Here is a 14,229-nt window from a genome sequence, read left to right on the forward strand (position 1 = left end):
AATGAAAGATATAAGTATATTGTTATATATTTACTTGTATAAATAATGTATGTTATAATGAAAGAATTAAAACGATTTTCGCTTTCTATATTCTTCTTTTATTTTTCATACATATAATATATTCACTTGTTTATATATATGTAAATTAATAATTTGACATTTTATATATACATCATTGTCTTACCATTCTGTATTTACAAGAAACTAAGAAGCATATATGAAACAACAATTATTTATATATTTCTTATAACTCGTATTTACCTCAAGGTTTAGATATTTTTTAGTACAGGTTACATATATAATTACCTAATGCCATTGGATCAACAAGCACATAAGCTTAGACCAGGTCCCCCTCAATTGCCTCCTTTGTTCAAAGGGCAAGAAATTAGATCAGTGAGTATTATAAACTGTACTAATATTACAATACTTTAGAAATTCTTATTCCAACTTGTTCTTTATTACTAGGGACCATATACTACCATAGTTACCGATGAAATGGCAGCACGAAGAGAACGAGAAAATCTAGAGTTGTATAATGCATGGCTTGAGCAACAAAGAAGAAGAGAGATGGATCCAGATGACGATGGTTCAGATTATATAGGCGACTTTAAGCAAGATAATGTGAGAAGAAATTTCATTAGAAAAGTCTTCTGTATTTTAACACTTCAATTATTATTTACAACTGGGGTCATAGCTTGTTTCCTATTTGTGTTAGTATTAAGAATGAGTAATACTACAATATCACTGCTTTGTTATTATCATAATGAAATTTGTTGTTTTCATTATAGGGATGAGGCAAAAAAATTTATGATAGTCCATTGGTATTTGTGGATTATAGCACTGTATGTAAAGTTTAACGTATGTGTAAACTTGAGAATACTGATACATGAATAACTTTATTAATTATTTATCCAGGGTATCCTTTACTATTTCTTATTGTGCTGTGTCTTTTTCTCCAAGTGCTAGACGTAAAACACCTTGTAACTACATATGGCTATGTACATTGGTAAGATTTTTAACTAATTGTTCTTAAGACATATTATTTCACAAGAAATATTAAATGCTATTATTTTCAGACCATAGCTATGTCATATCTAGCTGCTTTCGCGTCTGTTTTTTACGAGATTGAAACAATTTTGCTGGCATTAGGTATGACAACATTAATTACACTAATAGTAGGTTTTATTGCAACATTTTCAAAGGTACATTCAATTATACATTTTTGCTTAATGGATTAAAATTCAAAATATTGTAAGTAATATGTTATAATTTTGCAGTTTGATTTGACAATGAGAACTGGACTTATGATGATTCTTGGAATAGCTTCTATTGTTGCCATTTTTGTGATGATGATAGTTCTGATATTTACATATATAAAAGTATTACACGTATTAATTTCAGTCATAGGAATGATCTTATTATCAATGGTTAATATACAATTCATATATGTATATCTTTAGAAGAACATTTACTTTAAATAACAGACTTTTTCTTTAAACATATTTAGTAGATAGTAAAGTAAGTTCTATTATTTTTACAGTATCTGTACTTTGATGTGCAAACAATCATGGGTGGAAGAAGGATAGAGATACATCCTGATGAGGTAGTATTTGCAACTGTGCAAATTTATGTTGACATTGTTTTGTTATACCAATATGTGTTAATGTTCATGGGTGTAGTTCATAATCCGTAAATATTTAAAATAAAAGTGTATTTTTAAGAAATAAATACACTATGAACTTGAAAATGATATATCAAATGTATAATCTTCTTTATGTATAACAGAATTACTTATTATTCAGATTGAAGGAATCAATTAAAGGAACAGTGTAAACATTTTATTGTATGTAATACACTTAACAATACTTGTGTTTGCTAGTACAGTCACTAGTAGTATAACACAGTTGCTAAGCAACTGTTTGTCAACAACGATACTACCTGTCTAACCTATTGCATACTCAAGTTTTTGTTACAAAAACAAAAAACCAATAAATGTAGACAATTGTGTAAGTATTCAATTAATTAGAACTGTTAAGAAGTGTATTTTATGTTATCTGCGCTTTATTTACCTAATAAATGGTATGAATTATTTCACTAAATTATTGTTATGTACACCCAAACAATTTAAGCAAAAAAGATATGAAAGATTTTTTCATAATTTGAAAGTGTATCATAATGAGAAACGTGGTCTTTTCTATATAAAATTGGATGACAATTGTAAGATGTATTACCTAGAATATTGTTAATATATTCTTTGTTATTATTTTAAAAATTATGTTATTTAATTAATTTAACTATAAAATTAAGTAATTTTCTTTTCTTTTTAGCAAGGGCAGTATTGCAATATAAATCAGATGGAAAAATATTGGATATGCAAGCAATTAATGTACCATATAAATATACAGGACAAGGTATAGCACGGTTGCTTGCAGAGGTATTTTTTATTTATTGAATTTCATAAGTTTAAGTGAAAATTTATTACCATAAATAATATACAAATTGTATTTTCAGACAGCTTTTACATATGCTATTGTAAATTATTATTATTTATACTTGACTTGTGATTACTTGCAAAAATATTATCTTGCAATCAAAAATTCTGACCTCGAAGAACTCATTATTGGACCAAAACATATCTTAGAAGGACCTGATTCAGAATCTTTAGATCCAAATATCATTTATGAACTTCCAGATCCAGAAGATTTTGTGATATAATCTTCTTAATAAACATTTTTATTACAATAATTCCAGTTTTGAATAATTATTAAATTAAATACATACCTGATATGTACTTCAAAATTACTTCTTTATATTTCTAAATTCGAGGTTTAAAGTTTCATAGTTTATTTACTAATAAAATGGAAGAAATAGAGTATACAACTTTGATTGAATGGTTTTGTTATGAATTTTATTATAATGGCATGTTACTTTACTGTAAAGAAGCATGTGAAGCATATCCAACTAGTGAACATCTAAGAATTCTCTTAAGTCTTGCATATGCATTAATTGGAAAAACTCAAGAAGCTGTTAAAGAAACTGCAAATTTAATGAATGATACAGACACAACACTAGCAGCACTATTTGTACAGAGTGTAGCATATTCGAACAGTGAAAATGTTGAGAAAGCTATTATGATACAAATTGAAACAAAAATTAGAGATGAGAGACGAAAATCATCTTCAAATGGATTGTCATTAGCAGCCTCAGTTTTACTTTTATCACAGAAGATTGACAAAGCTAAAGATTATGCGGAGAGAGCATACAAGCTTGATTCAACCAATAAAAATGTTTTACTGACTAAAGGTTGGACAGATTTATTTCTCATGAATGAGAACAGTTCAAATGAACCGAATTTGTTTGATGTTGTTTTAAAAGAAGATCCAAAGAATGTAAATGCTTTACTTGGTTCTGCAAAGTATAAACACCAACATGGTGATTATACAGAAGCAATATTAACGTTGAATTCATTAATTGTACGTTATCCTAAACTATGTTTTCCCTTAATTGAAAAATTGTATAATCAACTTGCAATGAAAGACTGGGAACAGGTCCTAGAAACTGCTAATAGAATACTATCCATTGATTCAAATAATGTTGATGCTGTAAAAGCAAATGCATTTGTAGTTCTTTGCAGAGATGGAAATTTCAGTGAAGGATTAAAATATTTGCAAACGTTATTTAAAAATCTGATACTTACAGAAGGAAGAACTGTACCTGTTTTAATTAGTAATATTCAATTATTTTCGCGGATAGCGTGTAAATATCAAGGGATTTTATTAGAATTGTCGAAAATTGCTGAAAAAATGATACAACATAATTCAAAAATGGCAGACCTTATGATTGAATTAGGAAATTTATATGTTTCATTGGACAAAGTAAAAGATGCAGAACATTGGTATAGGAGTGCTGTTAGGGTAAACGAGTCTTCATTCGCTGGCTTGAAAGGTTTAGCACATTGTCAGCTTTTGGATACTTCAGAAGATAGTTCAGATCTGGCACAACAGCAAATAGACTTTCTTAAGGAGATGCAATCAAATTCAATGGATGCAGAACTACTTTTTATGTCTGCAAAGTTAACTACCATTGATTCAAATCAAGTTTTAAATTACTTAGACAGAGCAGCTACAATCATATTAAATAACTGCAAATACATACCGTATGGATACGAATATATGAAAAAATTAAATCCTGATTTATGCTTAGAGATTTCTAAGCAACGTTTAATTTATTCTGTAACAAATGATATGGCACATCTGGAAGAAAAGGTATCAAATTATAAAGAACCAAGTTTATATTTGTTGGAGCAATTATCAGAAGCATATCCTGGTTTAAGTATAGCTCAGTTGTTGTTAAGTAAAGCTAAAATACAGAGTGGAGACTTAGAAGGTGCTTCCTATATATTAAGAAATCTGTTGGATAATGTTGATTCATCCAATGCAGAAGCTCATTTACTTATGGCTCAAATATTGGCTCAACAAGGAAATTATCAACTGGCCTCCCAGAGTCTGGAAGTTGGTTTGAGCTACAACTTTAAAATCAGAGACAGTCCAATTTATCATTTGATCATAGGTATTATTCAAAAAGAGAATAAAGACATAGAAGGTGCAATAAAAAGTTTCCAAACGGCTATGTCATATGCTGGATTGCAATCCCATAAGAATATTTTGGATTCTACACAAATCTCAATATCGGACACAGCAACTTTATATGTTGAATTAATTTCTGCTTATAGTAAAATGAAACAATTTAATGAAGCTATTGCTGTAATACAGGACGCCAAAATAAAGCTTGGGAACACTTTAGAAGAAGGCAAAGTATTGATAGGAAATGCAGAATTGTTTTTGGAAATGGAAGAACTAGATGAAGCCGTTGATTGCTTATCTAAAGTAACTCCAGATCAACCCTATTATTTACAAGCACATACACGTTTAGCTGAAATAAATTTAAAATACAAGAAAGATCGACACGCATTTGCTGTGTGTTTTAGGTTTGTATTTGCTGATATTTTCTATGGATTGGTTTGAAAAATGTAGATATTTTATTTTACAGGGAGTTAGTAGAACATTGTCCTGGCCCCAAGACATACAGTATGCTTGGTGATGCATATATTTCCATACAAGAACCGGAAAGAGCAATAGAGGCATATGAACAAGCTTTGAAACAAAATCCTTTAAATAAAGTACACATAGCAAGTAAATTAGGAAAAGCGCTTGTAAAGACCCATCAATATACAAAGGCTATAAACTATTATCGAGATATAATGAAACAAGAAAGTTTTAACAGCTTGAAATTAGATCTTGCAAAATTATTCATAACTATGAAACAATATGATAAAGCAGAAGCTACGTTAGTGCAAGAATTACAAGGCAGGTATTATTTTTATTAAATTCTTCCAGGTATTCTCAACTTACAATATTTCAGAGGGTCGCCGAGATTCTGATATGCAAAGTTTAGAAGTGCGGGGTCAATTATTGTTACTGCTTGCTAAAACACGAGAAAAAGCAGGCAATATCCAAGGTGCTTTATCAGCATTAAAAGAGGCTAAAGAGAATCAACACAGATACATACAACGCCTGGGAAATTCTAACTTAGAAGACGAGAAACAACTCTTAGCTAATGTTTGTTTCACGATGGCTGATTATTCATCTTCTTTGAGAGATTATGATCAAGCTATAACATATTATAAGGAAGCTTTGAATCATAAACCTACCGACGTAAATGCTTTACTATCATTAGCAAAGCTTTATATGCAGGTATGACGGTCGCATAGCTTTTAATGTAAATCAATAAATTTATTAATGACCATATTTTAAATTAACAGACAAATAATTTAGATAGATGTGCTCAGAGCTGTACAGCGGTATTAAATGCAGATCCGAATAATGAAGCTGCTTCGATAATGATGGCTGATCTTGCATTCAGAAAAGTTGATTTTGAAACAGCAGCCTTTCATTTTAGACAATTATTATTAAAGCAGCCAATATATTGGACTGCATTGGCAAGGCTAATAGAAGTTTCACGTAGAACAGGTGAAATGAAATACAAAAATTATTGTTTTATGAATCAGTTTCTTTTATTAATTCTTAATATATTGATTGTAGGGAACATGGACGATTTGGAAGAATGGCTGCATCGGGCAGAGGAAAGAATGAGAGGTGCACATTTGGCAGCTGGTTATTATTACTGCGCAGGTTTATTAGATTGGCGTATGGGTAAATTAAATTCCGCGCTTCGTCATTTTAATTTTGCAAGGCGCGATCCTGAGTGGGGCCAACAAGCAATATACAATATGATCGAGATTTGTTTAGATCCAGATGATGATTCTTCTCTTTCAAATGAAGTATTCAACGACGATGACGCAGAGTATCAAGATTCCAGAACGATGGCTTTAAAAACAGCGTACCGTCTGCTACAGGTACTCAAGATCCTTAAAGCTGTAAAACATTTTTAATAAACTAATTCCTGTTTATTCCAGGAGCTGAATCCTAAAGGTAGTCCACATGAAATGTTGACACATAGATTGTTAAGTAATTTCTTTCTACTGACTACAAAACAGAAATCAAATATAGAGAAAGCTCTACAAGATTGCACAACTCTAGCTAGCCAAGAAACATTAAGAGATCATGTTGGACCAGCTTTAGGCATGGCAATGGCTCATATTCTTCTTAAACAGACTCCTCGTGCGCGAAACCACTTAAAACGTGTAAGCAAGAACACATGGACGTTTGAAGATGCAGAATACCTAGAACGTTGCTGGTTACTGTTAGCTGATATCTATGTACAGTCTAACAAATACGATTTAGCAAATGATCTTTTAAAACGGGTTTTGCAACACAATGCAACTTGTGTTAGAGCTCACGAGCTCTCTGGTTATATTGCTGAAAAGGAACAGAATTATCGTGAAGCTGCATCACAGTACAGCCAAGCATGGAAATATGGAGGAAAATCTAAATTGTCGATTGCTTATAAATTGGCTTATTGTTCTATGAAAGCAAAATCCTATGCGGATGGTATTGAGGCTTGTAATGAAATTTTGAAACAGAGTCCAGACTATCCACGCGTTAAAAAGGAAATTTTGGAAAAGTGCATTAATAATTTACGTACTTAAAGTTTTATGTATAAGATAAGTGGAAATGAAATACAAACTATCTTATTGTACAGTATATACAATACACCGGCTAGCTATAAATATGAAATAAAAAAGAAAAACTATGTATTTTGTTTTTTAATAACAATTCTTATCATTTTCATATCACATTCTACTATATCAAGTATTGGTACGTAAGTATGGATATACTTTCAAAATTTGCCACGAAGATGGGGCACTACGATCGTGGTATACAGTATACAACAGCAGCTTTCAACTAGTGATACAATATTTGGGTTTTGTTTTTGTTGTGATATATGTTTAACATAAATACACTTCCTAACAAGAAATCAAATTGTATATGTACCAACATTTCTTAATAGATTTGAGATAGAAATATGAAGCAAATACAAATCTTTTTATATAAATATTTTTATTTGAAACATCCTCTGTAATCACAATCAGTCATTTAAGGTTAATAAAAATTAAATTAAAATGTATTTATATATGTAATTTTAATGTACTTATGTTATTTGTAATTATTAATTAAGAATCATGTATAATGAAAGTTAATTCTCTTTTAGGTCACTGTTCCTGTAAAACATGTTTAAAATTAAACATTGTTGATGCCATTGGGATTGTTAGTTTTATAATAATAAATAAACGTTCTTTGCAACAAAGTGAATTTATATATCTGAAATATAATTTATGCAAATATGTCTACTATAAATTCACAGGAAAATTATAAGAATTATTCAGTTCAGCCACAATCTATGAATTTTATTTGCCCGGTATGTGACTCTGTATATGTAAATAAAAAAGAATTTTATAGCCATTTACATATTCATGCTGGAGATGTATTGAAACAAATGCAACACTTAAAACCAAATGTAAACAATGAATCAAAGGTGCAGCTGAAATGTTGCAATCACAAAAAGATTAATGATAATTTATATCAAGCTGTATTAAGACCTTTCAAATGTCAACAATGTAACTTAACATTTGATAGAGCCTCTCAATGTGATTATCATCACAGAAGTATACATTTGGGTGAAAAATCACAGCTCTGTGAAATCTGTGGTAAAGGCTTTTTCAGAAAAGCAGATTTAAGAACACATTTGAATATACATTTAGGTACAAATTTTTGTATCTGTGAGATTTGTGGCAGAAAATTTAATCATGTATCTAATTTAATTAGACACTGCAGAATGCATGCTGGTAATAATATTTATATAGAACACTTTTCATGAATCAAAAGATGTAAGATATAATCAAAAATGTATGTTAAATTTGTAGGGGTGAAACCATATCCGTGCTGTATTTGTGGTAAACGTTTTACTCAGATCAGTTCTGTAGTAAGGCACAAACGTATTCATGAAAGATTGAAAAATGATATTAAGCAACAGTTACAAAACAGTTATGATAATATTAATATGGAGAATGAAGATCAAGCTGTAAATAAGGACAAGGTGATCATTAAATCTGATATTACACATTTTTTAAATATACGTACAAACATCTCACTGTAAATATACAGTTTGTTGAAGGTCATGTATCTGTTCACCAAAAGGTTATTAAGAGACAACATTATTGTAAAATTTGTGGTAAAAGTTTTAGTTTTATTTTTCTCTTAAGGGAACATGAGAAGATTCATTCACAAGATACTGCTAATTTGGAGTGCAAAAATAATGACATGGTAAGAGTTACAAAAAATTTAAATGTTTTTTGCCCTTTTTCTAACTTGAAATTTTCAGCTTTCAAAAGAAAATGAAAAATATAACTGCAATGCAAATAATATTGACCTTCCTGAGGATGAAACAAGTATGAAAAAAGTATTGCCATTGGATACAATTATTTATATCACTTCAGAACAGGTAAAGAGTTTAATACTGGAATACTTATAATTGAAAGATACTATTACACATCTTTTATTTTTCGTAAAAAAGTTAAAGAAGATCAACCTGGAAAATATTGAAGATATCAAAGATCAGATTCCACAAGAACATCTAAATGAACCAAAGGAGAAGATTTTAACAACTAATGAACTAAGTGTTTCTGAGAAGATAGTAGTATTTAGCAATGACCAAACTCAGTTCATTCATGATAATCCCATTTTATTATGTAAAACTAGTGATTCTATAGAAAAAGGAAATGTAGCTTATGTCTGCCAAGTAGATGAAAATGTACTTAAAAATACATTAAGTATACAATCATGCGAATCAGATATACAAAAATTAGAAACATTGCAAAATTACAATAATCTAACAAATGCTTCTCTAAATGTAACTGATATGTTTCAAAAAATAGATTTATCAGAACCCCATACCGACGAACAAATTAATTCTGATTCAAATTTGCAAAATCACCAAGAAATAAATTCTGGACAAGCTGAAAAAATTCCTGACGATTCAAGCGATGTGGATATCACAAACCACGATGAATCAATGTTGCGTTTAGTACAGACAGAAACAGGAGAACAATTTTATGAATTTTTGATCAATAATTTAGTGGAAAAATTGCCAAGCACGCAATCTGCAAAAATTTCTGGAAACGAAGATGAAAGTGCAAATATATCAGAGAATATAACAAATAATTGCTTGGATATTAAAAGTACGAATGAAGAGATTCATCAGGAAGAAAATATACGCGATGATATACATAATGATCTAAGTTACACACCGTATGAGTTACAACCAACTGATTTTGATAAATATGTCGAAACAAACTTTGAAGTTTTTGAAAGATTAAATTACGACGACAGTTCAGAACGACTTTTTGAATTTGTTGAAACTACAGGAGTGGGGAAAATCTCTGAATGTAAAGAAAGTGAACAATTTTTACAGTTTCAAAACTTTAATAAAATTGATGCAATACAACAGAATGAAAATAGTACTATTATTAATGATAATGAAAAGATTATTAACAAGGACCCACCGTGTAACATACTGAATCAAATTAATGAACCAAATGAAGATCAAGTACAAAGAAACGATTCGATTGAAAACAATGAAAAAATAGACCAACAACAGGATTCGAAAACTTCGAAAGTAGTCGCTATAAAGTTTCAGTGCACAGTGTGTGAAAAATCATTTTCAACTAGTTATAATTACAAACAACATATAGGCACACATTTTGCTGATCAACAAAAGTTTCATTGTAAGGAATGCAAAATGTCCTTTGCTTGGAAATCAACATTAAACAAACATATTGCAAGCAACCATAGACCTGAAGGTCCGCAAAGATTTGCATGTGATATATGTAAAAAATTATACAGTACTTCTTCTCAAGTAAATGTAAGTACTGAAGTATCTATCTACACAACAGTTTTTAAATTAATACATAAAAATATTTTGTCTGCGCAGGAACATGTGAAACGTGACCACTTGAAAGAACGAAATCACGTTTGCTCGCAATGTGGTAAATCGTTTTTTAAAAAATATGATTTGAAAATACATAATAGAATTCATACGGACGAGCGACCGTACGTTTGTCGCGCTTGTGGAAAAAGATTCCATCACCGAAGTCATATTATTCGTCATGAACGTATACATCTTTAAGAAAGAAGTAAACCCACGTTATTTGTGGCTGGATACGAAATACAAGAAATATTAGTAAAACATGCACAATTTTTATATTATTAAATTATTGTTTTGTTATGTTGTTTATTCTGATATCTATATTATAATAGATATTGAATATTGTAATGTAACTAATGAAAATGTATCATGGCTCATATTTTTTCATTTGTTTTTTAAATCATTATTTTATGATAAAAAAGTCATTTATAGTTCCTATTTCCCTTCCTTATATCATTGAAGTGTATACATATAGGACAGGTGTTAATTCATGATCTGGTATAGGTATCAATTCTACAGAGTTTAGTCATCATCATCAATTGCAGTTTCAACATGGCGGACGCCGTATGTGACGACGTGGTGAACAACGTGCAAAACTTAAATTTAAAAGAAGAAAAGGCATGAATGTGATTTATATTTAAATCTTTCTTTATTTTCATTTTTAGCATTAAAATATGTTGAAAAGTTTGAATATTTTCAACTATAGAAATCTTTATAGTGTTTCTAAGCGGACACATGCTTGGGTTGGTTATAGAGAAACATTATTACTGACATATTATTACATATTTTTCTTTTATTTACTTATATTTTTAACAATATATTTTAAAGTAATGATGTTTATTTTATTGTAAAGATGACCACCCATATTATTAAATCAATAATCTGATGCAATTTTTTTATGAGTTAATAAGACGTCATTAACAAGTATTACAAATTTTAAAAATTAAAAAGTTTATTAACAAAATAAATTAATACTTGTTTTAAATTTTAGGTAGCGATGAAGCAATCGAAAAAAAAGCCTGTCGCTACCGACAAAGAACAAATTTCGGAATTAAAACCTTGGCCGAATTATATTCAGGTATATCGTACCGTTTTCTTATATATATAAATAAATTGTTAATAATATTAATTTAAATAGTATTAATCTAGAAATGAACATTAGTACACCATATATGTTAATCTTTTTCTTTTTCAGGATCGTATTGAATTATGGAATAAACTGAAAGCAGAATATGAAGCATCATTAGATGCAAAGACAGTTAATGATATAACAATAACTCTTCCTGATGGAAAGCAAGTTGTAGCCCAATCTTGGCGCACAACACCATATGAAATTGCAAAAAACATCAGTCAAGGCTTAGCAGATAACACAGTCATTGCAAAAGTTAATAATGAATTATGGGATCTTGATAGACCTTTGGAATCTGATTGTAAACTTGAGCTTCTTAAGTTTAATGATCCAGAGGCCCAACAAGTCTTTTGGCATTCCAGTGCTCATATTCTGGGTGAATCCATGGAAAGAGTATATGGTGGTTGTTTATGCTATGGTCCACCAATAGAAAATGGATTTTACTACGATATGTATCTGGGTGACAAAGGAATTTCAAACCTACATTTTCCATGTTTAGAAAGTCTTTATAAGAATATAGTTAAAGAGAAACAACCCTTTGAAAGATTAGAAATGACAAAAGAAGATCTCTTGGAGATGTTCAAATACAATGAATTTAAACTTCGAATTATTAATGAGAAAATACATACACCTACTACTACAGTGTACAGGTGTGGTCCCTTAATAGATTTATGCAGGGGACCACACATTAGACACACTGGAAAAGTTAAAGCCATTAAAATCACCAAAAATTCGTCCACTTATTGGGAGGGAAATGCTAATGCAGAAACTTTACAGAGAGTATATGGTATCAGTTTTCCAGATACTAAACAATTAAAGGAGTGGGAGAAATTTCAAGAAGAAGCTGCTAAACGAGATCACAGAAAGATTGGAAAGGAACAAGAATTATTTTTCTTTCACGAACTTTCTCCAGGATCGTGTTTCTTTCAACCACGTGGAGCCTATATTTATAACACTTTGATTGAATTTATTCGTTCTGAATACAGAAAGAGAGGTTTTCAAGAAGTAGTTACACCTAATATTTATAACAGCAAATTATGGCAGACGTCTGGTCATTGGATGCATTATTCAGAAAATATGTTTTCCTTTGACGTTGAAAAGGAAACGTTTGCGCTTAAGCCAATGAACTGTCCTGGTCATTGCATGATTTTCGACGTTCGTAATCGCTCTTGGCGTGAATTGCCGTTAAGAATGGCAGATTTTGGAGTATTGCACCGAAACGAATTATCTGGTGCGTTAACTGGACTTACCAGGGTAAGACGTTTCCAACAAGACGATGCACATATATTCTGTTCAGCTGATCAAATTAAAGATGAAGTGCTTGGCGCTCTCGACTTCTTGCGATATGTTTACTCTGTATTCGGCTTCACATTTAATTTATGTTTATCTACGAGGCCTGACAAATATCTAGGAGATTTAGCCATGTGGGATCAGGCTGAAAAGGCGTTACAAGAAAGTTTGGAATTATTTGGAGAACCATGGAAATTCAATCCAGGAGATGGTGCATTCTACGGTCCAAAAATTGATATAACAATTATGGATGCACTGAAAAGAGCACATCAATGTGCTACTATTCAATTGGATTTCCAATTGCCAATTAGATTTAATTTATCTTATGTAAAGTAAGGAGAATTTATCTGATGTATTTTAGATGTTACATTAACTTCAGACAAATTTTAATTCTGACTAACATTTTAGTGAAGCTGGAGAAAAAACAAGGCCAGTAATCATTCACAGAGCCATTCTAGGTTCTGTTGAAAGAATGATTGCAATTTTGACTGAATCTTATGCCGGAAAATGGCCTTTCTGGTTATCTCCGCGGCAAGCAATGGTCATTCCAGTTAGTTCTCAATTTGACGAATATGCTGCCGAAGTGAAAGAGAAACTTTGGAACGCTGGATTCATGGCAGAAATTGATACGGATGCAAGCGATACGTTGAATAAGAAAATACGAAACGCTCAGCTTGCACAATTCAATTTTATTCTTGGTAAAAGAAAACACTGATTACATTGTATGATAATCGGATTTCAGAGTATTTAATTTCAATGTAAATATATTTTCAGTTGTTGGGGAAAAGGAACTCAAAGCTGGCACGGTGAACGTACGAACCAGGGATAACGTAGTGCATGGGGAAGTTGCTGTGCAACAATTAATTGAAGAATTCAAAGGATACAAAGAGAAGAAAGATAATAATTGCTAAAGAGAAAGTTTAAGTAAAATATTTATTTGTAGGTTTAATCTCGATGTTATAATATAGCTGCTGCGGTATAAATCAATAGATTTACATGTCACTTTTCGAATGCATTAGAGCAATTATTATTTTATTGTAAGGAAATATCACGATTTCTGTATAAATCATGTAAAAGCATAAGGTAGATATTTTATACTTGATCAGTTTTGTTGCGGAAGATTCATTTGTAGCATTTTGCTATTTCAAAGTAAAAATAGAAATACAGGAATCTATACGTATTTTCATTTTCAGTTGGGGGTTAATGCATTTATACTTGTAAGATAATAAATTATTTCATCACCAGAATTTGATTGACGTTCAACAGTATTTTATCATATGTAAACATTTTCTTTCCTAAGAAAATTTGAAAAAACGTGCGCATGCGTCGATATTACTATTGATACAGTAGGGAAAACACCTTTTCTT

The 14,229-nt window shown here is 30.5% G+C and overlaps 5 protein-coding genes across 9 annotated transcripts; all 5 read left to right on the forward strand.

Moving 5' to 3' along the window:
- Nucleotides 1-139: 139 nt before the first annotated feature.
- Nucleotides 140-1,790, forward strand: LOC117607894 (protein lifeguard 3). Of its 2 annotated transcripts, none has more exons than XM_034332125.2 (7): nucleotides 140-393; nucleotides 466-710; nucleotides 789-842; nucleotides 916-1,006; nucleotides 1,077-1,175; nucleotides 1,278-1,427; nucleotides 1,541-1,790. In XM_034332125.2, the coding sequence occupies exons 1-7, from the start codon at nucleotides 310-312 to the stop codon at nucleotides 1,691-1,693; spliced, it is 876 nt and encodes a 291-aa protein (XP_034188016.1). In that variant the 5' UTR covers nucleotides 140-309; the 3' UTR covers nucleotides 1,694-1,790. The 2 variants fall into 2 exon arrangements, with proteins under 2 accessions (XP_034188016.1, XP_034188015.1); XM_034332124.2 differs by having other exon boundaries at nucleotides 144-393; nucleotides 1,077-1,202; nucleotides 1,541-1,786.
- Nucleotides 1,791-2,021: 231 nt separating this feature from the next.
- On the forward strand, nucleotides 2,022-2,851 carry LOC117607896 (protein NATD1). The gene is made up of 3 exons (XM_034332128.2): nucleotides 2,022-2,217; nucleotides 2,328-2,434; nucleotides 2,512-2,851. Exons 1-3 carry the CDS (start codon nucleotides 2,082-2,084, stop codon nucleotides 2,713-2,715), a joined length of 447 nt encoding a protein of 148 aa, XP_034188019.1. The 5' UTR covers nucleotides 2,022-2,081; the 3' UTR covers nucleotides 2,716-2,851.
- Nucleotides 2,735-7,501, forward strand: LOC117607885 (tetratricopeptide repeat protein 21B). Of its 2 annotated transcripts, XM_034332106.2 has the most exons (7): nucleotides 2,735-4,987; nucleotides 5,050-5,366; nucleotides 5,422-5,753; nucleotides 5,822-6,029; nucleotides 6,102-6,212; nucleotides 6,309-6,415; nucleotides 6,476-7,501. In XM_034332106.2, exons 1-7 carry the CDS (start codon nucleotides 2,859-2,861, stop codon nucleotides 7,106-7,108), a joined length of 3,837 nt encoding a protein of 1,278 aa, XP_034187997.2. In that variant the 5' UTR covers nucleotides 2,735-2,858; the 3' UTR covers nucleotides 7,109-7,501. The 2 variants fall into 2 exon arrangements, with proteins under 2 accessions (XP_034187997.2, XP_034187996.2); XM_034332105.2 differs by having other exon boundaries at nucleotides 2,736-4,987; nucleotides 6,102-6,415.
- Nucleotides 7,502-7,803: 302 nt separating this feature from the next.
- On the forward strand, nucleotides 7,804-10,805 carry LOC117607832 (uncharacterized). The gene is made up of 6 exons (XM_034331991.2): nucleotides 7,804-8,305; nucleotides 8,384-8,556; nucleotides 8,625-8,783; nucleotides 8,842-8,961; nucleotides 9,034-10,380; nucleotides 10,450-10,805. The coding sequence occupies exons 1-6, from the start codon at nucleotides 7,804-7,806 to the stop codon at nucleotides 10,642-10,644; spliced, it is 2,496 nt and encodes an 831-aa protein (XP_034187882.2). The 3' UTR covers nucleotides 10,645-10,805.
- A 99-nt stretch (nucleotides 10,806-10,904) lies between these two features.
- Nucleotides 10,905-14,119, forward strand: ThrRS (threonine--tRNA ligase). 3 transcript variants are annotated; one of them, XM_034332113.2, is made up of 5 exons: nucleotides 10,905-11,061; nucleotides 11,435-11,521; nucleotides 11,639-13,194; nucleotides 13,271-13,560; nucleotides 13,637-14,118. In XM_034332113.2, exons 1-5 carry the CDS (start codon nucleotides 10,996-10,998, stop codon nucleotides 13,771-13,773), a joined length of 2,136 nt encoding a protein of 711 aa, XP_034188004.2. In that variant the 5' UTR covers nucleotides 10,905-10,995; the 3' UTR covers nucleotides 13,774-14,118. The 3 variants fall into 3 exon arrangements, with proteins under 3 accessions (XP_034188004.2, XP_034188005.2, XP_034188003.2); XM_034332114.2 differs by having other exon boundaries at nucleotides 10,972-11,069; nucleotides 13,637-14,119; XM_034332112.2 differs by having other exon boundaries at nucleotides 11,048-11,186; nucleotides 13,637-14,119.
- The last annotated feature ends 110 nt before the right edge of the window (nucleotides 14,120-14,229 follow it).

Source organism: Osmia lignaria, chromosome 5 (genome assembly GCF_051020975.1).
Source record: "Osmia lignaria lignaria isolate PbOS001 chromosome 5, iyOsmLign1, whole genome shotgun sequence".
Lineage (NCBI taxonomy): Eukaryota > Metazoa > Arthropoda > Insecta > Hymenoptera > Megachilidae > Osmia > Osmia lignaria.

Coding starts and splice junctions, on each gene's coding strand:
- ThrRS (XM_034332112.2), top strand. CDS start 11,118: ATGTTGAAAAGTTTGAATATTTTCAACTATAGAAATCTTTATAGTGTT. Junction 11,187..11,434: donor CTAAGCGGACACATGCTTGG/GTTGGTTATAGA, acceptor TTTAAATTTTAG/GTAGCGATGAAGCAATCGAA. Junction 13,195..13,270: donor TTTAATTTATCTTATGTAAA/GTAAGGAGAATT, acceptor CTAACATTTTAG/TGAAGCTGGAGAAAAAACAA.
- LOC117607894 (XM_034332124.2), top strand. CDS start 310: ATGCCATTGGATCAACAAGCACATAAGCTTAGACCAGGTCCCCCTCAA. Junction 394..465: donor AAGGGCAAGAAATTAGATCA/GTGAGTATTATA, acceptor CTTTATTACTAG/GGACCATATACTACCATAGT. Junction 1,007..1,076: donor ACATATGGCTATGTACATTG/GTAAGATTTTTA, acceptor TATTATTTTCAG/ACCATAGCTATGTCATATCT.
- LOC117607832 (XM_034331991.2), top strand. CDS start 7,804: ATGTCTACTATAAATTCACAGGAAAATTATAAGAATTATTCAGTTCAG. Junction 8,306..8,383: donor ACACTGCAGAATGCATGCTG/GTAATAATATTT, acceptor TTAAATTTGTAG/GGGTGAAACCATATCCGTGC. Junction 8,962..9,033: donor TTTATATCACTTCAGAACAG/GTAAAGAGTTTA, acceptor TTCGTAAAAAAG/TTAAAGAAGATCAACCTGGA.
- LOC117607885 (XM_034332105.2), top strand. CDS start 2,859: ATGGAAGAAATAGAGTATACAACTTTGATTGAATGGTTTTGTTATGAA. Junction 6,030..6,101: donor AGAAGTTTCACGTAGAACAG/GTGAAATGAAAT, acceptor TATTGATTGTAG/GGAACATGGACGATTTGGAA. Junction 6,416..6,475: donor CAGCGTACCGTCTGCTACAG/GTACTCAAGATC, acceptor TGTTTATTCCAG/GAGCTGAATCCTAAAGGTAG.
- LOC117607896 (XM_034332128.2), top strand. CDS start 2,082: ATGAATTATTTCACTAAATTATTGTTATGTACACCCAAACAATTTAAG. Junction 2,218..2,327: donor TATAAAATTGGATGACAATT/GTAAGATGTATT, acceptor TTTTCTTTTTAG/CAAGGGCAGTATTGCAATAT. Junction 2,435..2,511: donor TAGCACGGTTGCTTGCAGAG/GTATTTTTTATT, acceptor TTGTATTTTCAG/ACAGCTTTTACATATGCTAT.